General features: G+C 41.7%; 1 protein-coding gene across 2 annotated transcripts in view; it reads right to left on the reverse strand.

Annotated features, from left to right (window-relative positions):
- SOS1 (SOS Ras/Rac guanine nucleotide exchange factor 1) overlaps positions 1-25453 on the reverse strand; it is a 311664-nt gene that overhangs the window by 232843 nt on the left and 53368 nt on the right. For both annotated transcript variants that reach the window (XM_033937170.1, XM_033937172.1), the window contains 4 exons: positions 20318-20527; positions 7470-7613; positions 5571-5681; positions 5390-5488 (listed from right to left, as the gene is read on the reverse strand). In XM_033937170.1, the coding sequence (XP_033793061.1) occupies positions 5390-5488; positions 5571-5681; positions 7470-7613; positions 20318-20527 (564 nt within the window). The remainder of the gene's footprint in view (positions 1-5389; positions 5489-5570; positions 5682-7469; positions 7614-20317; positions 20528-25453) is intronic.

Raw genomic sequence — 25453 nt, forward strand, 5'->3', positions numbered from 1 at the left:
GAATGTTTAGATATGATGGCTCTAGACAACTGGAGATTGATCTGATCATTCTTAATTTGTAGAAACTTTTTTTAACCACTGAGCTTATCTGTTGGTGAAATGTTAGTTTGTCGTCTGCCAAGAATCTTAACAGAGCTGGAGAGTTGAATTGAATGAATTTAAGACGAGAGACTGGGTATTCATTTTTGCTCCATGAAAATATCATCCCTTTTGATTTGGGTGGGTTTAAGAATAGCATATGGCTGGTGAGCCACTGGCTAATTTTTATAAGCTTGTCGTTGATAGTCTGAATATCCTTTTGGTCGTTAAGATTAATTGGATGCATTAGTTGGATATTGTCTGTCTGCATAGGTATACACAGTGAAGCCTACAGATTGAGCAATAGTAATAAGGGGAGATGTGGAAATATTGAACAGTAAAGGAGAGAGAATGGATCCTTGTGAATACCATAATTTTGTTTGAAACAGTCTGATGAGGATTGTCCAATGCGTACTCTGGAGGTTCGGTTTAAGAATGATGAAAACTAGTCTATTGCAGTCTTTGTCAGTCCTATGGAAGTCAGGCTGTTTATTAGAAGTTGATGATCTACAATGTAAAAGGCGGCCAAGAGATCTAGTGATACTAACAAAAAAAAAAATTTTCCTTTAGTCCAAGAAATTAAGAATTGATGCGAGACCTATCAAAGAATGTTCAGTGGAATAATATTTTCTAAATCCAGTTTGATTCAGGTGGAAGATGTTTGGTTTTTCTATGAAATCAGAAAGCTAATTGAATACTATTTTTTCAGTGAGTTTTGCCAAGAAAGGGAGGTTAGATATCGAACGATAGTTGGAACATTCTGTCTGAAGTATTGTGATTTTTGATCTTTGGATAAATTATTGCCGATTTCCAGTTGTCTGGTAATATTCCTTTCTCGAGACAGTTTTTGATTTTACTGTGGATAAATGGTCCGAAGATGGAGAAGTAACGTTTTAGGATTATTGGAGGAATAAAGTTGAGAGAGGATCCTTTTATATTTATGCTTTGCATTTGTTGTTTTACTTCTTGCGTTGTTGGAATGGAGAAAATGGAGTTTGCTTAGCGGTAAAATCTGAATTTTAGTTATAGAGTCAGATGAGGTCTGTGTTATAGCATTAGATAGATGATTCTGTAATTCTTCAATCTTGTTTGTAAAATGGAGTGCTAGGTCTTGTGCTGGTGGGGTTCTCAGTATTGGAGGGGTTTTGTCCTATTGTTTGTTGTAAGCGGTTTGAGTATTGAATATAGGGCAGAAGTGTTTTTCGTTTTGTTGATGCTTTTGGTGTAGTAATTCTTTTTTGCTTTTGTTATTGACTGTTTGTAGTAACTAAATAAGCCAAATTATTACAGAATGCTACACAGAAAAATCATGCTAACAGAATACCGTGGTCACACAATAGTGTTAGGTGAGTGCAACAAGGGCAACAGCCCCCTGGTCAGAGAGAGCCCTAAGCCAGCTGGAAGCTAGAGAAGCACAACCTGGGCTTTGCGTTGCCCATTTATGTCTCCAGCTCTAGCAGGATACATATTTCAAATCTGATATATTCTAATCACAAAATAGAAAATAAATTTTTTTCTACCTTTTGTTGCCTCATTATAAACTTCAAATCATATTGATCTCAGACACTGGTCTTTGTTCTCTTCTTTTGTCTCCTCTTAGTTCACTTGTCAGGGTCTCCTGACCATTTGACATTTATTCTATATCTGTACATGCATTGTTACCCATGTTCAGCATCTCCCTTCTCTATGTTTCCTATATGTCCCTGTGCCCATCTCCCTGCCTTCATCATCTGACCATTCTATAATAATAATAATTTTATTTTTATATACCGCCAAAGCCATAGTAGTTCGAGGCGGTTTACAATAAGAAGAGCTGGACAGTCAGCGAAAAAAAAACAACAACAATGAAGTCTTTGAATACATGAACACTTGTAGGGAGGGAGAGAGACAGAGTAAAAAAGTTACAATGTAGGAACCTCAAGTACATATAAGTAGAATACAGTGGTGAGGCTTTAGGAGTTCTTGGTTACAAATCAGTTAAACAGGTTGGTTTTAACTAGTTTTCTGAAGTTAAGATAGGATGAGGAGTGCTTGATGATGTTGCCTAGCCAGTCGTTCTGTTGACTTGCTTGGAAAGCAAGAGTTTTGTTAAGGAATCTTTTGTATCGGCAGGTTTTTATTGTAGGGTGGCTAAACATATGTATTCTGCGTGTAGGCCTGGTGGAACTATCCAATTTAAAATGTGAGACCAGGTATAAGGGGGCCATACCAAGTATAGATTTAAAACAAAGGCAGGCAAATTTGAACAGCACTCTTGCTTCTAGGGGCAGCCAATGAAGTTTTTGGTAGTATGTGATCCCATTTTTTTATACCGAAAATCAGTCACTCTGCTGCATTTTGTATGATTCGGAGTCTTTGAATGGTTTTCTTGACAGACCCCAGATAAATGATGTTGCAATAGCTGAGCAGGCTTAAAATGGAGGATTGCACCAGTAAGTGGAATGATGCTGCGTCGAAGTACTTTCTGATGGTTCTTAGTTTCCATAGTGTCGAGAAGCCTTTTTTGATCAGTAACTCTGTGTGAATATCTAGAGTGTCCAACGTCACTCTCAGGATTTTTATATCGAAAATAGGGAAGTTCTGTCCATTCAGGGAGATTGAAGTATCTTTGATTTTGTCATTCGGGCTCGTCAGGAAGAATTTGGTTTTTACAGAGTTGAGTTTCAGTTTGAACTCAGTCATCCACAATTCAATTTGATTTAAGGTTGATGCTAGGTGATTCTTTGTCTCGGGAGTCAGGCTTGTTAGGGGAAGGACTATGGTGATGTCATCGGCATAGATGTAAAATTTGATTTTCAATTTTTGTAGTAGATTCGCCAATGAGGTTAGGTAAATGTTGAACAGAGTGGGGGATAGGGGGTGACCCTTTGGGACTCCGCATCGGTTTACCCAGCTTGAGGATTGATTATTGTCGCTGTAGACTCGGTATGATCGTTTAGTCAGTAAACCTTGGAACCATTTTAATACATTACCGGAGAGTCCAACTGTTTCCAAGCAGCCAATTAGGATAGCATGATCGACTAAATCGAAGGCGCTACTCAAGTCCAATTGAAGGATTAGTGCACTAGAACCCTGGCTGAATAAATTCAGGAGGGAGTCCAGCAATAAAGCAATAACTGTTTCCATGCTGAACCCGGAATGAAAACCTGATTGGTTGTCATGAAGTATGCTAAGTTTATCCAGGTACGTTACTAAATCCTGGTTTACCAGGCCTTCCATCAGCTTTACAAAAAAGGGAATGCTTGCAATGGGTATATAATTAAATGTCAACTTGATAGATTCCTTGGGATTTTTTTAAATAATCGGTGTGATTAGTATCTGACCTAACTCCTCGGGAAATGTGCCAGACAGTAATAGAGAGGAGAGCCAACTGTGTAACTTGACTTTGAAGGTGACTGGGGCGGCTTTCATGAAGTTTGGTGGGCAACTGTCTAATCTGCAGTAAGACCACTCCATCTCCAACATGCTGACAACAACAAGCGACTTCAAATCATTTCGAAAAGAAATCAAAACCCTGCTATTCAAAAAATTTATCTAGATATCAAAACTCATCCCCTTGTCTATCCCCTCTCTTGTAAATTTCCCATCAGTCTCTACCACTCGTAATTTTATCTTCAAAGTCTCAATCATGTAAACAGCTCCCTAAATTGTAATTTTCCTGGAAATGTCCAGTTATCTTCTTTTGTAGTCCGCCTAGAACTGCAAGGTACTGGCAGAATAAAAGTCACTAATGTAATGTAATTTCGAGTAGAATTTGCAGAATTGTTGCCAGGTGGGGATCGAAAAATTATTCCAGTACATGTCTACCCTTGGTTTGTCAGCGAGTTGGGCGATTGGGTAGTTCAAATGGTTGGTTGTGGAGATCGATAGGTTGGATCTTAGGTTATTGATTTTGTTGTTAAAAACTTCAGCCAGAGCATCGGCCGAAGGTGGGGAGTCTGTAGTGAGACAGGAAAAGGCCTGTAAATCGTAAAGATTGTTGACTAGTTTGAATAGATTCTTAGTGTTGGTGTTGGGAAAGTCTATTTTTTGTGCGTAAAAATTCATGCGTTTTGTAGTTATAAGTTTTTTGTATTCTTTTAATTTTTGTCTCCAATTTATTCTTCCTTTGTTATCTCCTGATTTTAGCCATTGTCTTTCCAGTTTTCTTAATTCTCGTTTCACTGTTCCTAGCTCGGTGTCAAACCAGCCGTCCAGGTTTCTATGATCCCCTCCCCCCATGTACAGTATCACTCCTCTATATCTCTATGCCCCATCCTCCAGCATCTTTCCTGCTGTGTTCTTATTCTCCCCCATGTCTAGCCATCTTCTTTGTGTGTCCATATACCCTCTAACATCTAGCATTACCCCTCTGTCTCCATATACCATCCCCATGCAGCATTCTCCTTTTTGTCCCTGTTCCTATGCCCCCATCCATGCCCACCATTTCCCTTCTTTTTGTATATCTCCGTGTCCAGCTTCTCCCCTCTCTTACTCTGTTACACTCTTTCCTCACGCCCTTTTCTATGTTTAATATTTCATTCACTCTTACTTCATTCCCTTGGCTCAGCTTTTCTCTTTCTTTTCCCTTCTCTTCCTCCCTGTAGGTTCTGTACATTACTCCCTTCCCTCTAGTCCCCTACACCATATCCAGCACCTGTCTCCCTTCCCTTCAGCTCCAACTGGTCCAGCAGCAGCAGCCCCTCCCCCTCCTTGCAAGCCCAGCAACCCCCCTCCCTAGCGTGGGTCCAACAGCTCCCATCCCTCGCTCCCAATCGCAGGTCAAAACCGACAGTAAACCACCACTACTCCAACTCCCCTGGGTCGGCCCCCTTTGTGCCTCCCGCCTCAGACCTACCAGCCTCTTAGAAGCTTCGTGGAAGATGAGGCAACATCGAGGGCTTGCTCCGGGGCCTTCTTGTGCCCGGTTCTCTCCTTCCAATGTAACTTCTGGCAAAACTATGGTAAACAGTTCCCATGTTATTCTCTACAACTGAGGAATTGGAGGACAGCCCAGAGAGATGGGAGGCAGAGGAAAAGAATGCTAAAGAGGTTCTCTATAAGAATTCTCACAAGAAGGGGTAGATTACCTGAAGGTTCAGCAATAAAGTGTCTTGTCGCACTAGAAACAGTTGGCATTTCTCTGCATAAAAGTCAATTTTGCAGATAAACTGCTTTTAAAATTATCCCCTAAATGCACATAAACATTTTAATTCTTCAATGAAAATGTAAAAATGTTTTAAAAATCCTGAAAAATAATTTGATAAAACATTTTGCAGCTAGTCACATGAAAAGTAGAAATCTGATAGCATTATCTAAAAAGTGATCTTACCTTTAAAAATTCAAAGTAGTGCAGGCAGTAGTAAACGGGAGCTAGGAGCAGTCTGGGTAGAACATACTGAACTGCTTCTTTAAAGCCTTCACCTATTGACTAAAAAACACACACAAATATGTAATAAAAATAATAAAACCCAATATTAAAGATACACCATACTGCAAATACAATACAGTACCTGCAAATAGAACGCTGCTCCAGGTTTTGATAATTGACTAAGAAAATGATCATGAAAGCCAGGTCGTAAAATCTCTTGAGCATATGACTCATATGGATCAAATGCCAATTCCTTTAAAGAAAATTAATACACTGTAAATGTATAGTGTTTTAGGTATGAAACAAAGTGTTTAAAGCTTCATAGCCACAAACTCTCAATCCTATTTGACATTTTCTGGCTTAGAATACAGTTTTGCAGTTTCAGCACAAAAATGTGACTTACAGACACTAATATCTTTATAGTACTAGCAATTAAATATAGTAATGTTCCTTACTATGCATTCCTGCTTATCAAGCCCTACAGCTGCTATGATGTGTATGTCTAGTGTGTAATGAGGCCTTAAATATATATCATCCCTGAAACTCAAATAATTGATAACAAGAAAAATTGGAAGGGAAGATGATGCTTTTTGCGCAAATCAATTCTAACTATACTCATAACTATATCAAAGTCATCATAGCATCTAATAAATAAAGTTTTTACATCGATGATTTCCAAAAACTAAATGTGTAAAAAGTATTAATACTAAATCACAATTCCTATTAAATATCTAAAACAAAAAGTGGTGGACATATCATAAATTATAAAGACTTCAGTCTTTGGAACCTCTTATGATGTATACCATTACAGGTTCCTGTCTTGTATATTGTTAGAATCATCTATGTCCACCACCCACTCTTTAAATGTATATGAATTTATTACATTAACACAAATTAATATTTTAAGCCTCTTTTCTATTTGCCCTTTACTCATCATATAAAAAATACATAAAATAATACATATTATAATAATATCAAAATTAGTTACCATCAAAAACAGTGCACATTTTAATAAGATCAAAATCTGTTATAATAAATCCAGTGATAATAATTTTATTAGGGAATAAAGTGTTAATAAATTTATTAGGGAATAAAATTTAAAATTTAGTTGAATAAATAAAAAATTGTTTGGTAGGGGGTGGTAGACATAGATGATTATAACAATATAGAGGTTCCAAAGACTGAAGTCTGTATAATTTATGATATGTCCACCACTTTTTTAAATATTTAATAGGAATTGTGATTTAGTATTAATACTTTTTACACAGATAAAAACTGGTTGCTGAGACTTTACTTCAAAAATAAGTTAAGAATTCTTGGGATTTATCTCCCTCCCTCTCTCCCCCTTACCTTCGTGGCGCTTTAGTAAAGAAACTTACTGAAGCCAGCAAAGCCGCAATCACTTGCCTGCAATCACTGTGCCTGCAATCACTTGTGTGTGGGCATAAGTTGCGTCAGAGGAGAAGCTTCCGCCCACACACACGCAACTGCAGGCAGGCAGGCTTCCCCGGTTTCAGTAAGTTTCTTTACAAAAGTGCCGCGAAGGTAAGGAGGGAGGGAAGGAGATAGATTTGGCGGTAGGGAGGGGCCGCACACAATCAGTGACAGTGCACCTTCCCTCCCTTAACTGCGGGGACAAGGCCATTCATCGCTCCATGGGACGGTGGATGGCCTTGTCCCCATGCCCGCAGTGAGCACTTTTTCCCTCCGCAGCTGGCCGCAGGTAACTGCCACCATGTCATTCTCTAACCTACTGCAATACAGCTGGGGAAGTGTGTATCAGGAAAGAAGCGTGTTGAGGTCAAAATGGATCGGGGAGACAAGATGGGTTGAAGAAGAGTCTTGAAAAACAGATCTCATTTTATTTACACACAATACTCTGAATGCACCTGAGTAGCAAGACTAGTTATGTAAAAAGAAAGTATCCATCCCCTTTCTCTCAGCACACAGACTATAGGCATCTTATATTCAAGGAACTGATTACTTAATTAGGAAGCAAAAGATCTGAGTTACATTAAGACAATGAATTACTATTCCTCACCTCTGCTAAATCTTCAAAGCAGCTGCCTACTAATGGATGGGGACTGCCTTCATCTGTCATTTCTACTGTGTCTTCTATATGGCCCAAAAGCTTCACAGTAAGCTCATGAATATCTACTATGCGACTAAATATATTTTCTACATCCTGAAAAAACACAAGAAAATCATTGCAAAATGAGTTACTTATTGAAATTAAATTACTTATGTAAGACTTATAAAAAGAAAACTTTAAAATGTTAATAATTTAACACCTCTTCCAATTCAAAAATCTACATATCAAAATATCTGGCTAAACTCCAGGATCCAAATTGGCGGTTTTAAGATTGTCTAGAAGGATTGGATTAAAGCAGGTATACGAACCTTAAATGATGTTATATCTGATGGTAAACTGCTGGATTTTTCACAGTTGCAAATAAAATTTGGTCTTGATAAAAAACAAAGTTATAAATGGTTGCAACTGAAGCAGGCTATTCAGGCAGGTTCCCTGAATGGAAATTTCTTAATAATCAATTTAGTTTAGATTTCCTATGCTTTCAGGCAGACTTCTTGGGTCACCAAGCCGCACAGTGGTATAAATTATTATCTGGCTATGTAAATAAGAAACCAAAAACTGGATTTAGAGATATTTGGAGCACTGAGATTAAGCATCAAATTAATGCATCTCAGTGGCCACGTATTTGGTCCTGGAGGTTGAAGTGTACAATGTCTGCTTCTATGAGGCAAACATGGTTTTTCCTGTTGCATAGAGCACTCTGGACCCCTGTTCGTTTACAAAAATTGGATTGCTCTAGGTCTAATAGATGTTGGCATTGTAACTTTGATGCTGGAACAACACTTGTTGTTTTATTGTCCATTCATTAAAAATTTTTGGATCTCCATTTGGGATCAAATAAATCATTTAATGGAAAATTATGTAGCATTATCATACGACACAATTTTATTTGGCATGCTGATAAGAGCTAAGCCTCAAATATCTGCTAATAATAATAAGCTTTTGATGATACTGACAGGAGTTGCCATTCAACAAATAACGTATAACTGGAAAGATTGTACAAGGTTGAATTATTGTTTCTGGTGGAATTTAGTATGTCATGTGTTTAAAATGGAAAGAGCGTTGGCAGTTCAAAAAGGTTACTATAATAAATTTAAGGATGTGTGGGGGCTATTTTTAAATTATTATAATGAATAATCTACACTTTTCCCAATTTTAATTCTTACATGTGGATCGGGGGGTTGGATTTCTATTAATAATGTAATGTAATTTATTTCTTATATACCGCTATATCCTTTAGGTTCTAAGCGGTTTGAAGAAAATATACATTAAGATTATAAATGAGAAGTAATATATTCATGTGGTATATTTTTTGTTGTATATGGAAGTGGGAGGGGGTGGGGGTTATATCTTTTTGTTGTATGATATGGTAGATTTTCAAGTGACATTGTATTCTAATTGTTTGATATTTTCTGTACACTTGTTGTGAATTATAAAATGAATAAAGAATTAAAAAAAAAAAAAAAGACTTATAAAAAGAGATTAGGTTCTTACCTTGCTAATATCTTTTCCAGTAGACAGGTGTGTCATTCTGGACAAGCAAGTAATCTCCCCATGGCCACGAGCCTTTGCAGAAGGAATTCACTCTGGATTTTTTCTGCTCTACTGCCACCTACAGTTAGTCCCCAAGGAAGCAAGAGCTATACAAAAATTAGGTGAAGTAGGGATATTGGAAATCTATTATAATAGAGAAACCCCAAGAAATAACTCTTGAGGCGATATGGGATCTTGTGGCGGACCTGGCAAAATCTATTAAACCTCAAATTTGTCAAGTTGAACAAAAATTAAATACCCATGAAACATATATTAAAAGTTTACAAACTGATATGCAGGACCTTAAAGTTTCAAATGTTGCCACTAAACAACTTACTGAAACATTAATGAGAGATAATATAAATATGAGGAGAAAATTGGAAGCCTTGGACAATCTCTCTCGTAATAATAATCTTAGACAAATCAACTTTCCTAGGGTGGCAACAATACCTCCAAGAGATATGATAAAAAGATATATGATTGAAATATTGGACATATCAGAACATTTGCTTCCACCGTTTACTCAGGTTTATTACTTGCCTATACGAAGGGATGAAGGACAACATCAAAAACTACAGACATCACAAGAGGCTCAACAGAACTTAAATGTTTCACTGATGTTGGAACAGTCGGATAAGGAAATAGCAACACCTGCAACTTTACTTCTTACTGTTGCCTTGGCACCAGATAAAAACTGGTTGCTGAGACTTTACTTCAAAAATAAGATAAGAATTCTTGGGATTTAGAATACAAATGTTCCCGGATCTGGCATGAGATACTCAGAAGCGTCGACATGAATTTTTGATTTTGTAGCCGGGAGTTATTGCTCTTGGAGCTTCCTTCTTCTTACGACACACATGTAAATGTATGATATTATATCAAAAGCAAAAATGTTTTCTTTGATCCTACACAATTGACAACCTTCCTGTCAACTGCACACCTGAAAGCTGGGATAACAACATGAGTGCTCATTGATTAATTTGGTCACTTTCTTCAGTTGATTGTATCCCTGTTTTCCTTTCTTTATATTTCTATGTTTTACTTTAGTAGGCTGGCTGCTCTACTTCTTGGATCTAAGATTTGAAGTCTTGAGGTAAGAGTTTAAGATTATTTTGTCTTGATTGTGGTTAATGTTAATTGAAAATTTTATGTTTCTTTAATTAGCTCTGCCTTTCTGTACAAGTGTATACTTGATATGTTCATGTTTATGAAAATGATAAATAAATAATTTTTTTTTAAAAATATGGGATATGGGAAAACTTCCCCGACTAATAAAGTCTGTGCTGCTCAAATAAAGCAACATAAGAACTATGAAGTTCATAGTTACAGAGCAACAATATGCCAGCAGAACCATCAGATGAGCTCAACTAGTAATATAAAGTATATTAATAATAGCCTACTCTTCATGGCCCAAAGGAGACAGAAGGCAGGAAATAAAATGACAGGGCAGAAGGCATGAAATCCAGAGCAGGGGTCCAGAATGACACACATCTACTGGAAAACATATTAGCAAGGTAAAAACCTAATCTCTTTTTCCAGTGCAATAGGTGTGTCATTCTAGACAAGCGGGACATACAAAAGCAGTCCCAGAAACCTAGGGCGGGTTTATTGTGCCAGCACGTAGCACTAAGGACCCAAAGGCAGAGTCCTCCCTTGCTTTGACATATACTCTGTAAAACTTTGCGAATGTACGTAGAGTGGACCAGGTCACCGCCCTACAAATCTTCTCTGGAGAGACTGCCTTAGCTTCTGCCCATGACAAAACTACACTTCTGGTTGAATGCACCTTCACGGAATCAGGGGGCTGTTTCCCACAAACAAACAATGTATGCTAACTAAATGGCCCTTCTGATTCACCTGGAAATTGTAGCCTTGTAAGCTAGTGCACCTCACTTAGCTAGTAATGCTGCCCGATTCATGAAAAAATATTTCGATTCAGCCTATTAAATCGATTTTTCGATTTGATTTTACTGCCCAATTGGATGTTTTTTCCCAAATATCCTGGTGGGTTTATTTTATAGCCTCTTTACCCACTCCATCCCCATTGCTCTCTCCTACCCACACCGGTGCTGTGGTGTAAACAAAATAAACAAACAAAAAAACCTTTTCCTCTCTCTGTTAAATCCTAATTCACATTTGTAGTCTAATACCAGCTCAGGCAGGATACAAAACAGAAAATAAAATTATTTTTTTTACCTTTTGTTGTCTGGTCATTATTCAAATCATGTTGGTCCCAGGCTCTGCGACAAATGTCTTCTGATAACTCGCTTGCCAGGATCTCTTGCCCATTTGTCATTTTCTTCTTTCTCCATAGTAACCATCCATCTTCCATCTCTGCCCTCTCCTTTCATTTCCCTCCCCTCCCCTGGAAGTCTGGCATCTTTCCTTTTTTTCGTCTCTATTCCTGTAGCTGCAGTGATGGACCAAACTATCTCCAGATCCACCATTTCTCCTTTTCTCAACTACCCTTTCATTCAGCATCTCTCCCTCCTTCCCCACACCCCAGGGTCCACCAGCTCTCCCTTTCTCTTTCTATCTGCCCTCCTATCCAGTATCTCTATCCCCCCACACCATCCCTTGTGTCCAACTTCTCTCCCTTTCCTCCCTAAATCTCATTGTTCACCATCTCTCTCCCTCTCCTATTTTTAGATCCATTATTTCTTCTATCCTTCTCCACGATCTCCTCTCCACGATCTACCCCAAGTCCATCTCCCTCCTCCAAATTCATCTCTCCCATCCATCTTCTCCCCATCTCTCCCTCTCCAGTCCACCAACTCCCCCAAGTCCATCTCCCCTCTCCATGATCTTCTCCAAGTCCATTTGCCCCCTCCACCAAGTTCATCCCTCCCTCTCCAGTCCACCAACTCCCCCAAGTCCAGCTCTCCCTTTCCCTCATCCATCTTCCCCCTCCACCTTGTTCATCTCTCTCATCCATCTTCTCCAGTCCACCAACTTCCCCAAGTCTATCTCCCTTCTCCCCCCATCTACCTTTATTTTGATGTTACAGCATGTTGCCGGTGGCGGTAGTGATTTAGTGATCCATTCCTGCCACCATTCCTTGCATCTTCTCTCCACTGCGGCCCACCTTCAGTGAAAACTTCCTGCTTCCGCTTGAGCGACGAATGGAGAGAAGGCGCCTGGAGTAGCGGCAGAGTAGTGAATCACATTCGCTACAGCCGCTTTTGCCTGGCCGAGGAGGAGAGGAGAAATACTTCTGGCCAGGAAGGAGAGAGCCAGGAAACCAATTAAAAATCACCTTGCTGTTGCTGATCTGCACACAGAGGTCCGCTCAGCTTTCCCTACACCACCAGAGTCCTTGCTTCTGATGTAACTTCCAGTTTCGCAAAACTGGAAGTTACATTAGATGGAAGGACTCCAGTGGCAGAGGAAAAGCCCGAATGGGTCTCTAGCAAGGGGGCCAACGAATCGGCGAATTTGATTTTTTTACAAAAACAAATTGATTTGAATAGATTCACCCGAAGTGAAATCAGTGAATCGATTTGAATCGCGAATCAGGCAGCACTATTAGCTAGATTAGTCGGCACAAAAAGATGGTTAGCAAGCCTAAACTCCTTGGTGACCTACAGATATTGAAGTATTCTTACATCCAACTTTTTTAAAATCCGATCCTGTTTCTTGGAACCTATGAACTGGAATGCTGGCAATAGAACCTCCTGATTGACATGAAATGCCGAAACCACTTCTGGCAGGAAGGAAGGAACAATAAGTAAAGAGACTCCAGTGGCAGAGATCTTAAAAAAAGGCTCCCTACACAAAAACTTGCAGAGGTTTCAATCACCAGAGAAAACTGTCAAATCCATCACCGATGCTTCCTTCAACGGCTCGAATGGAGCTTGGTTGAGATCCCACAAAAACCACATTAAGATCCCATGAAGGGAACAGAGCTTTGACTGAAGGTCTGATGTGTAGTGCGCCCTTCAAAAATCTGGCTATGGCATATTTCTTCAGTCTCGAGCTCTGAAACAAGAGAGCCCAGCAATTGACCTGAAAGGAAGCCACTACAAGTCCCTTGTTAAAGCCAGCTTGGAAGAAAGCCAACACCACAGAAACTGGAGCTGAAAATGGCTCCACCTATTCCTGGGCACACCACAGCTGGAAAGTCTGCCACAGCTTAGCATAAGCCGAGACTGTTGTTGGCTTCTTAGACTTGAGGAGAGTGGTAATGACCACTTCTGAGTATCCCTTTAATGCCAATGCTTTGAATCAGGAGCCAAGCCATAAGAGCAAAGCAATCCGGATTCTCTGAGAATTGGACCCTGGGAAAGAAGGTCTGGATGCACCTGTAGCCTAAGACATACCAGATCCGCATACCACGGTCTGCGTGGCCAGTCTGGAGCTACCAGAATAACCTCCCCCTGATGACTTGTGATCCTTTGATGGATTTAACCTACCATGGGCCATGGAGGAAAAACATACAATACAATGTGAGGCCACAGTTCAACCAGAGCATCCAGACTCGCATTTCCAGCTCGTATCTTTGACTAAAGAACCTGTCTGCCTTTTTGTTCTGTGCCGTAGCCATGAAGTTGAATTTTTAGCTAACCCCAGTGATGAACAATGGCTTGGATTGCTGTCACTGATAGTATCCACTCTCCCGGGTCCAAGGTCCACTCCTGCTATGTGTGCCAAGAGCACCTGCAGATGACTCTCCACCCAACTGAAAGGCAAGTGGGTTTCCAGATGCAGATGGGTACTCTTAGTGTCCCCCTAGTGGTTGACATAGGACACAGCTGTAGCATTGTCCAAGAAGACCCAGATTGCCTACCTAGCCTTCCAGAGTCTTCTGCAATTTCAGCAAAGCCAGCTATATAGCTTGAAGTTCCAGCCAGTCAATTGACTACTTCCTATGGGTGGGCAATCAACACCCTTGAATTGGCTGATGATTGCAATGAGCTCCCCAGCTGAGAAGACTTATGACGACCACCCAGTATGCTATGCGGAGGGGCATGCCCTTGGTGAGAGACAGAGCAGAGCAACCAATCCATGCTAGCCCAGTCCTCCAGTGTCCAAGGCAGACACTTCTGTAAAGAGTCTGTCTGCAGAGACCAATATGTGAGTAACGCATGCTGGAGAAGACATGTGTGGGCCCTTGCCCAAGAAACCACATCTATTGTGTCTGCCATAGAACCTAGGACTTGAAGATAGTCCCACACTGATGGAGCTGGCCTGGTCAGGAGGCACGTTTACTGAGTGCAAAGCTTCTATCTGCGTGCCTCTAGAAGATAGAGGCACGCAGCAGTGTCAAACTAGACCCCCCAAAGATTGAGTTGAAGATAAATGGCTGTGTCTGTAATTCACAATCCAAACCAGACCTTCCAGGACTCTGATCACCTGATCTACTGTGCGCAGACCCTCTGACAACAAAGGGGCCAGATCAGCCCATATAGGGAGGTATGCACTAGCAGCCCTAAATTTCGCAGGTGGGCTGACACCAAGGTGAATGTGCGGGGAGCTGTTGCCAGGCCAAAGGGCAGGGCTAAGAACTGGTAATGTTGTTCCAGGACAGGAAACCTTAGGAATATGCAAGTAGGTCTCCATCAGATCTAGAAAGGCCAGAAAGTCACCCGGAATCACCACCACTATGACAGATCAAATTGTCTCCATGTGAAAATGTGGGATCCTGAGCGCTGCATTCACAAAAGGTCCAAAATGAGTCTTCAATCAGTGAAGCCTTTCTTGGCATGATGAAGTATACAGAGAATCTGCCCGAGACTTTGGGTGGCAAAGGTTCTATGGACTAAATGTCTAACAATCTTCTCAAAGTGGCTTGCTCACTGGAAGCCTCACAGGAGACTCCATAAACCAATCTGTTAAGAGGCCAAGTGAATTCCAGCATGTAGACATTCTGGTTGATATCCAGAACCTAGCAGTCAGATGAAATCTGAGCCCAAGCCTGTGCAAAATCTGAGAGCTAGCCCACAACCTGGCATCACTGTGTCTTCTTGGAAGAGAGGCAGCCAAAGACTAGTTGCATCTGGATCCGAAAAATCTCTTTCTATAACTCTGGCAGAATATCTGGGATGTGCCTCTGGAATACCTTCTAGATCTCCTTGAGCCAAGAAAATTAGAGCACCCAGCACCTTTAGATGCTCTGGGTCTGCTTTCAGGCAAAAATTTGGGACAATGATCCACTACACAGGTCATAAGATAGTCCAGTCCTTTCCTGAACAATAACCACCCTTTGAAAGGGAGTCTGCTAAGCATTGCTTTGGAGTTGGAATCACCAGCCCATTACCATATTCATAACATCCTTCGGGCAGAAATCAAGTCAGCCGACGCTTTACTCATAACACAAATTATGTAGTAGGGAGCCGGTTTTTTCCTGCTTTCAAGCCCCATGATTTCGTTTAAATCTACTGAGAAGATATTGTGAAGACAGCATTTGTCAGATAAGTGACTTCATTGTAAAGATTGATAAGATTGACATTATAATTGAAACTGACTGTGATTTTTTGGAAAGTGATTTTGAAATTGCGTCTTCATTCTTTTGGGAGTTTTTTTGACCAAGGATGTGTCTGCTGGTTTCAAGTCCTATTTGAAACCAGCTTGTCTATGTGGGTAGCTGTTTTGAGAGCCCCTATTGGACACTGAGGTCTTTTCTCCCTTTTAGAGAAGATCAGATACGAAATCTTGAGCACATTGAGGGTGTGTTCTCTTTGGTAGGGAGCATCTGCCACATAATCAACTTCAGATAAAAAGAGCTCATTGCCCTCACAATCTAATGTTCACAGCCTGGAGAGACAGGTGTGGGTCACAAAGGATGCTGCAGAGGCCGCTTCAACTCTGAAAAAACGAAGAAAATTCTAAAATAACTCGAATAAAGAAAAGAAACACTCCTTCAGGCTTGAGTGCAGAAGGGAAAAACTGTAGGTGGTAATAGAGCTCTCAGTGAAGTAGGAGGAATACAGGAAAAATCCAGAGTGGATTCCTTCTGCAAAGGCTTGCAGCCATGGGGAGATTACCCGCTTGTCCAGAATGACACACCTACTGTACTGGAAATTACAATTTGCCATAAGAACAAAGCTAATCGTAAAAGGGAAAAGAATTTCTACTATAAAGCTGCCTTCCTAAATAAAAGGAGTTCATTTGGAGACAAAATATGAGTATGACCAAACAGGAGAGTTGCTTCTTACTTCCTTGTATTGTTGCCTCATTTCTGACAATGAACTTGAGTGCCTCAGAAACATCTGGAGGCAAAAGGAAGGACAGTGAAATAGTAACACGACCGTAAACCTAACTTATCTGGTTATCTGAATATCTGCTTAACAGCAAGGATATAAGAATAAGGTTGTAGGATGAATTATTCTCTAGTTTCATGATTTTTTTTTTTTTTTTAATATATGACAAAGTTTTCATTTGAAAAATGTCCCAAAGAAACCTCCAATCCAAAAAAAAAAAAAAACCCTGAGACGGGACAGAAAGATGCTTCCACGCCTGAGCTGAGCCAACCAGCATCTTTTATTCATAAGGGAACATGCAGAATCATAAATATTAAAAGACCCAACACGGCCAGTGTTTTGGCAAGTAGATGCCTTCCTCAGGATACAAATGACACTATGGAGAGAACAAAAAAAAAAAAAAAAACACCAAAAAAACCTTCAAATTCCAATGTATATACTAATACAAAATCTGAATATAAAGGCAAACCAAAAACTCGGATCAACATAAACCTGAGCAGTACAAAAGTGCAAAAGTTTTCAAGGCTTTCATTTATACTGTGGACTTATTTCTAGATTTTCTTTATAACTAAATAGGTGACTGCAATCAGCTATTTCAGAACTGAAGTACAACATAATAAGGAATATGCCATATCCTTATGGGACCTTTCCTTAAAGCAGGGGTCCCCAAAGTCTCTCCTTGAGGGCCGAATCCAGTCAGGTTTTCAGGATTTTTCCAATGAATATGCATGAGATCTATGTGCATGCACTACTTTCAATGCATAGTCATTGGGGAAATCCTGAAAACCCGACTGGATTCGGCCCTCAAGGAGGGACTTTAGGAAACCCTGCCTTAAAGTGTATTATGCAGTTAGTGCACACTGTAAACATACAAATGCAATAACTGTTACACTATCAGTATGACAGCATGCACTAATCATACACTAACTGCATGCACTAACAGAAAAGAAATGCACAAGACTTTAGTGTGTGCTATCAATTATGCAAATAGCACAGCTGCATGTACATCACCTCAAGTGGTAGTGCCAAGTACAGCTACCTGACTGATACACCTACCACATGGTAGTTGTATCCCAAATCCACTCCCCATCACCTCAATCTGATCAATAGTCAGTAGTGACCCCCATACCATCACCTCAGACATCAAAATCACATAGTTCTCCAGGGCTCCCCCCAACACTGATGTGATAGCACATGCTAAGGTTCTGTGCATTAACTGTTCTGTTAGTGCATGCCCTGTTACTGCCCCCAGCAAAAAATGGTATAGTATGAAGATCAAACATCACTTCAAAGCCACTTTTTAAGAACACCATTTGTGTTTTTATATAACTTTTATCTGACATTTACCTAGTTAAAACAAGAACTATTTTTATTTACTAATGAACAGAAGAACATAAGTGCCTCTGCTGGGTCAAACCAGAGGTCCATTGTACCCAGCGTAGTCCTCTATCTATACCCCTCTATCCCCTTTTCCTTCCGAAAATTGTCCAATCCCTTCTTGAACCTTAATACCATACTCTGTCCTATCACGCCCTCTGGAAGCGCATTCCAGGTGTCCACCACCCGTTGGGTGAAGAAAAACTTCCTAGCATTGATTTTGAATCTGTCCCCTTTCAACTTTTCTGAATGCCCTTTCGTTCTTGTAGTTTTCGAAAGTTTGAAGAATCTGTCCCTCTCTACTTTCTCTATGCCCTTCATGATCTTGTAAGTCTCTATCATATCCCCTCTAATTCTCCAGGAAAAAGAGCTCCAGTTTCTCCAGTCTCTCAGTGTATGAAAGGTTATCCATACCTTTTATCAAACACGTCGCTCTCCTCTGAACCCTTTCGAGTATCGCCATATCTTTCTTAAGGTACGGCAACCAATATTGGACGCAGTACTCCAGATGCGGACGCACCAACGCCCGATACAACGGCAGGATAACTTCTTTCATTCTGGTTGTAATACCCTTCTTGATTATACCTAGCATTCTATTCGCTCTCTTAGCGGCCGCTGTGCACTGTGCCATCGGCTTCATTGTTTTGTCCACAATTTCCCCAAGTCCCTTTCTTGGGTACTCTCATTCAATAACATCCCTCCCATCATATAGCTGTACCTCGGGTTTCTTCTTCCTACATGCAATACTTTACATTTATCTACATTGAACTTCATCTGCCTTCTCATTGCCCACTCCCCTAGTTTGTTCAGGTCCCTTTGTAATTCCTCGCAGTCCTCTTTAGTCCGAGCACCACTAAATAGTTTGTGTCGTCTGCAAATTTTATTATTTCGCACTTCGTCCCTGTTTCTATATCATTAATAAATATATTGAATAGCAGCAGTCCGAGCACCGACCCCTGCGGAACACCACTCGTGACCCTCCTCCAGTCCGAATAGTGGCCCTTTACTCCAACCCTCTGCTTCCTACCCACCAACCAATTCCTGATCCATCTGTGCACGTCTCCTTCCACCCCATGGTTCTTCAGTTTCCGAAGTAGGCGTTCATGGGGTACCTTGTCAAAGGCTTTTTGGAAATCTAAATATACGATATCTATGGGGTCCCCTTTGTCCATCCGTTTGTTAATTCCTTCGAAGAAGTGCAGTAAGTTCGTCAGGCACGATCTCCCCTTGCAGAAGCCATGTTGGCTTGTGATTATAAGTTTATTTCTTTCAAAATGCTCATCGATGCTGTCTTTTATCAGCGCTTCCGCCATTTTCCCCGGAACTGAGGTCAGACTCATTGGTCTGTAGTTCCCCGGGTCACCTCTTGATCCCTTTTTAAAGATGGGTGTAACATTGGCTATCTTCCAATCCTCTGGGATCACTTCTGTTTTCAGGCATAGATTGCAAACTTACTGTAGTAGTTCTGCTATTTCCTCCTTTAGTTCTTTCAGAACTCTTGGGTGGATTCCGTCCGTCCAGGCGATTTGTCAGTTTTTAATTTTTCTAACTGCCTGCGTACATCTTCAAGACTTACTTCCATGGATGTTAATTTATCTGTTTGGTCTCCTTTGAAGGGTTCATAGTCTTAAGCGCGCGAGACTGACGCGCACCGACAAACAAGCGCCGACAATTCAGCACAGGACTTCATTGCACCGAAGAAAAACCTTTTTTTAAAGGGCTCCGATGGAGGATCTTGGTGGGGAACCCCCCCACTCTACTTAATAGTGATCGCGCTGGCGTGGGGGGGTTTTAACCCCACATTATACTGTAAACTTAACTTTTTCTCTATTTTTTAGGGAAAAAGTTAAGTTTTCAGTATAATGTGGGGGTTACACCCCCCCCAACATCAGCACGATCCCTATTAAGTAGAGTGGTGTTGCCTCCCACACCCCCCCCATCGGAGCCCTTTAAAAGAAGGTTTTTCTTTTAAAGGGCTCCGACGATAAAGTCCTGCGCTGAATTGTCGGCGCTCATTTGTCGGCGCGCATTAGTCTCGCGCGCTTAAGACCCGTCACCCCTTTGAAGATTTGCTCAGGTTTCGGTATGTTGGATGTGTCCTCTTTTGTAAATACAGACGAAAAGAAAATGTTTAGTCTTTCCGCCACTTCTTTTTCCTCCTTCACCACTCCCTTCCTGTCTCCGTCATCCAGCGGTCCCACCTCCTCCCTAGCCGGCTGCTTCCCTTTAACATATCTGAAGAACGGTTTGAAATTTTGTGTTTCCTTGGCTAGCCTTTCTTCATATTTTCTTTTGGCTTTTCTAACCACACAGTGACATTCTTTTTGATACTTCCTGTGCTCTTTCCAGTTCTCCTCAGTTTTGCCCTTTTTCCATTTCCTGAATAAAAAGTAGATGGCCTTTACAATCCGATTCCAAGAACCAGTTTATACTTGCCCCAGAATGATGCTCTAAAGGTGGGTTTTGTTTTTTTAATTTTGCAGAATATTATAAACTGTTACTTTTTTCTAAACTATATAAAAACTTAGGGACATATGTACTATACAATTTTTCTAATAACCACAAAATGTGACAATCTTCAGAATGTGTCTTCTAATTTGAAGAAAGTAAAGGAAGCTTGTAGATACAGTTAATTCACATAATTACTCTTGTAAAATGATGCAGCCCACAACTAGTTGAAATACTTACATGGAAAGAAAACAATTTAGAGTTGGAGATAAAAGGCTCTCTAAAAACTTTGATAATAAGATTTAGTTCCCTTATATATTGCCGAACCTCTGCCATAAATGCCTTGACCAAGTCATAATATGCTTGCTCTCCTAGAGTAGAAGGCTCTTCTTCAGTTAAGGACAACACACTAATATCATCTTCATCTTGGTGGAACATGTCCATCAACACCTATATAAAAGCAAGGAAGGAAAATGGAAAAGAACCCTTGATTATTTGTATATGCATAAGATACAAAGCAAATTTTAGAAGTGATTATAAAAATGTATTAGTAGCATAGATTTAGATACCAAGATTTTGCAAATTGTATTGTACTGCATTATTCTAGTACCAGTAACATAATTGATAGTGCAGCACAAAAAAGTTAGAACACAAAACCTGGAATCTCGAAGACTTATTATTTGGTTCAACCCAATACTTATAGTGTGATCTTAAGCATACTGTTTAAAACAGCTGTAAAGTGCTGTCTTATGAAGACTGAAGGAAAAGGAAGATGAGCATGCACCAAGAGGCTCTGATTGGCCCAGGTTGTTCTTGTATAAGGCCCCTTCCATCTCTTCCACTGTTGTTATGGGGTTTTTCACATGTTTTTTCTGCATATGTGCCCATCGCTATCACCAGCGATGGGTACATGCAAATTTAGCAAATCTTCGCTGCTATTCCCCGACTTCATTTGCATGTGTGATTTTTAGACAATGTCTCACTTTTTTCAATTCGCTATCAAAACGGCTGCGTTAGCAGTCAGTCACTTTTTAACGCAGTTTTTTGAGAATCCTGGCCTAACTAACTAAATAGGATTGCTGATAGTTCAGACTAACTGTGAAGATAGGCTGGATTAGAACTTCAGTACTACTTGAAAGAAGGTATTTACTTAATGAACCATGTGAAGTGGACAAGCTGCATTTTGGCCAGGTAACACTGTACCCTAGAACACATTTTTACTTAGAGTCCAACAATTTGGGATCCTTACCAGTGATCTGTTATAAAAAAGCAAAACAGAACTGTTTTCTTGCATTCTTGATGGACAACTTATCTACTACTGAAGAATGTCAAGGTTGGATTTTATTGAAACTAGGTGCTGACTGAAATTTATACTTTAAGTCCACCTACAAAACTTTTGACCTACAGGCTAATGATCTCTTCGCCTATTACCAGATCCATCACTATGTTCAGTCCCTCCCAGTGGCTGCTCTTACTGAAGTCTGCAGGGAGGCGCTTTCGGAACTCTTCAGCCTTTCAGCCCAACAGAGGATTCCTCTACAATTTCATATTGTGGGGATCCGGGATTGCCAACCAAGTACAAATCTGGATATATTAGCGACAGCGTGGGCTGAGGACTTGCATTGCCAGTTGACTGCTCAACAGTTACAACGGGTCCTGAAGAACATTCAGAAGGTGTCACCCAATATTACTCACTGGGAAATGCAATTGAAAATTGTTCTTAGACTTTACATTCCACCGGAATGTGCAGCCCGGATGGGGATTACTGCGTCGCATTCTTGCCCGAAATGCAATCAGGCTCACGCATCTTTGAGTCACATGTTTTGGGCCTGCCCCGCAATCCAACAGTTTTGGAGACATCTTGGCCTATATACCACATCGCTTTGGGGAAGGCGATGGCTTCCGCAACCGAGGGCGTTATTTGGATTTTATAATATAGCCTCGCCCAAACCCAGGGGAATGTCAGCATTTATCTCCAGAGCCCTTTTGATGGGAAAAAAAGCCATCCTCACCAACTGGCTCTCCCGTGATCCCCCGTCATATGCACAATGGAGATCCCTAATGATTGTGCACGCAACACTGGAGAGACGCATGGTGGGAGACTTGACTCTTTGCCCGGGTCGCAAATTTTGTCAGGTGTGGGAGCACTTCTGGCAGGACCTCACACCGCGTGCTCGCAGTAGACTTTTGAACATAAGAACATAAGCAGTGCCTCCGCCGGGTCAGACCACAGGTCCATCCTGCCCAGCAGTCCGCTCCCGCGGCGGCCCAAACAGGTCAAGACCTGTCTAATCATCAGAAGGGGCTCCCTTGCCACCTTGGTTTCCCATTTAAGTCCTGCCTTCCTATCGAAGTCCTAGCCCTCCGGTCTTGCACATGCACGACCTGGTTGGTTTAATTCTCATTACCTGGTTAACTTCCTATACTTGTGTTACATCCCAGCTCCTCCCTCAGTATCCCACGATCCCTTTATCCCTCAGGAAACCATCCAATCCCTGTTTGAATCCTTGTACCGTACTCTGCCTGATCACTTCCTCCGGTAGCGCATTCCAAGTGTCCACGACCCTTTGGGTGAAAAAAAACTTCCTTGCATTTGTTTTGAACCTGTCTCCCTTCAGTTTCTCAGAATGCCCCCTCGTATTTGCTGTCCCCTTCAGTCTGAAGAATCTGTCCCTATCCACCCTCTCTATGCCCCTCATGATCTTGAAGGTCTCTATCATATCTCCCCTGAGCCTCCTTTTCTCCAGAGAGAAGAGCCCCAGCCTATCCAGCCTCTCGGCGTATGAGCAGTGTTCCAGCCCTCTTACCATTTTCGTTGCTCTCCTTTGGACTCTCTCAAGTACCGCCATGTCCTTCTTGAGGTGCGGCGACCAATACTGAACGCAGTATTCCAGATGTGGGCGCACCATCGCTCGATACAGTGGCATGATGACTTCCTGTGTTCTGGTTGTTATGCCCTTCTTTATGATGCCCAGCATCCTGTTGGCTTTTTTCGAGGCTGCCGCGCACTGTGCAGATGGCTTCAGTGATGCATCCACCAGCACACCCAAGTCTCTCTCGAGTCTGCTGTCTCCCAACAATACCCCCCCCAATTTATAGCTGAACAGCGGGTTCTTTTTCCCTATATGCATGACCTTGCATTTGTCCACGTTGAAGCGCATTTGCCATTTGTTTGCCCAGTCTTCCAGCTTGTCCAGGTCCCTTTGCAGGTCCTCACACTCCTCCCTGGTCCTAACTCTGCCGCACAGTTTGGTATCGTCTGCGAATTTTATAACCTCACACTTTACCTCCCTTTCCAGGTCATTGATGAATATATTAAAGAGTATCGGCCCCAGCACCGATCCCTGTGGCACACCGCTCGTGACTCCCCGCCAGTCAGAATATTGACCCTTTACTCCGACCCTCTGCAGTCTACCTGACAACCAGTGCTTGATCCATCTGTGCACATCCCCTCCCACCCCGTGGCTCCACAGCTTCTTAAGTAGCCTTTCATGTGGCACCTTGTCGAAAGCCTTTTGAAAATCGAGGTAAATGATGTCTATGGGCTCCCCATTGTCCACCCGACTGCTTATTCCCTCAAAGAAGTACAGAAGGTTCGTTAGGCATGATCTTCCCTTGCAGAATCCGTGCTGGCTTGTTCTCAGTAGGCCATTCCTCTCGATGTGCTCGCAAATGCCGTCCTTGATCATAGCTTCCACCATCTTCCCTATAATTGAAGTCAGGCTCACCGGCCTGTAGTTCCCGGGGTCACCCCTCGATCCCTTCTTGAAGATAGGTGTGACATTTGCCACTTTCCAGTCCTCTGGTACCTCACCAGTTTTCAAGGATAGGTTGCAAACATGTTGGATTGTGCCCGCTATTTCCTGTCTTAGTTCCTTCAGAACCCTTGGGTGGATCCCGTCCGGGCCCGGTGATTTGCCACATTTTAATCTGTCTATCTGTTTGAGGACATCCTCCTTACTTACCTCTATGTGCTCTAATTTTTTTTCAGCCTGTTCCCCACTCATGAGCTCCTCTGAGTCCGGTATATTAGTTGTGTCTTCGCTCGTGAAAACCGACGAGAAGAACGTGTTCAACCTCTCAGCTACCTCTTTATCATCCTTAATCACTCCCTTCCTGTCCCCATCGTCCAACGGCCCCACCTCCTCTCTCGCTGGTCGCTTTCCCTTAACGTAACTGAAGAATGCCTTGAAGTTTTTCGTCTCCCTGGCCAGCCCCTCTTCGTATTTCCCCTTTGCTTTTTTTACCTCTCGGTGGCATTCCTTTTGTCATTTCCTATGCATCTGGTGATTTTCCTCTGTTGGGTCCTTTTTCCACCTCCGGAAAGATACTTTTTTGTCCTTTATCGCCCTTTTTACTTCTGTTGACATCCAAACCGGGTCCTTTGATCGTTTGTTCTTGCAGCCTTTCCTGAAATTGGGGACGTACATTCTCTGCGCTTTCTGCAGGGTGTCCCTGAATAGGGTCCAGGCGCTTCCCATAGTCTCCATCCTAAAGATGTTTCTGAGCTTCCTCCCCACCATTTCCCTCATAGCAGCATAGTTCCCTTTCTTGAAGTTCAGCGCAGTTGTTGCAGTCCTCCTAACCACGGGTGTCCCTCTTTCTAGTGTGAATCTAATCATGTTGTGATCACTGTTGCCTAGTGGTCCTCCCACTTCTACCCCTCTCGCTGGCCCCCCTAATCCGTTTAGGATGAGGTCAAGAGTAGCACCCCCTCGCGTCGGTTCTTTGACTAGTTGCTCCATGAAGCAGTCTTTCACCGCTTCTACAAATCCTGTCTCCCTAGTGCAGTTGGAGTGACCCGTACTCCAATCTATCCCCGGGTAGTTGAAGTCCCCCATCACTGTTACACTTCCAGTCCTGCACTCCTGTCTCAATTCCGTTTCCAAGTCATGTCCGACTCCCTCTGGCATGCCAGGTGGTCGATAGTACAGCCCCAGTTGAATCTTTAAGATTTTATTCCAACTCTCAGCTGTTGGACTGGCCATGGATTCTTGGGGAGGGGAGGGGATGGGATGGGAGGGGGGGATGGGAGGGGAACTGATTATATTGTTGAAAATGTTATTTCCTGAATGGTACTACTGTTTGTATTTGCTTCTTACTGCTGGAATAATAAAAATCATTTAAACATAAGTCCACCTACAAAGTTGATTCTGCAAGAGACCATGAACGGAATAGCTGCTGTTGCCTTGCACTGAAAATATTTAAATAATACAATAATGAATGAGGCTGTCTCCTGTTGCAGTGGAAAGGTAAAATAATGTCTTAACTGATAATTTTCTTTCCCTTAGTCACAGCTGATGACTCCAGACAAATGAGTTGTATCTATCCACCAGCAGGCAGAGGAGAGCACCCAAGTTTATCTTCAGTGATATA

The sequence above is a fragment of the Geotrypetes seraphini genome, chromosome 3, assembly GCF_902459505.1.
Source record: "Geotrypetes seraphini chromosome 3, aGeoSer1.1, whole genome shotgun sequence".
Taxonomy (NCBI): Eukaryota; Metazoa; Chordata; class Amphibia; order Gymnophiona; family Dermophiidae; genus Geotrypetes; species Geotrypetes seraphini.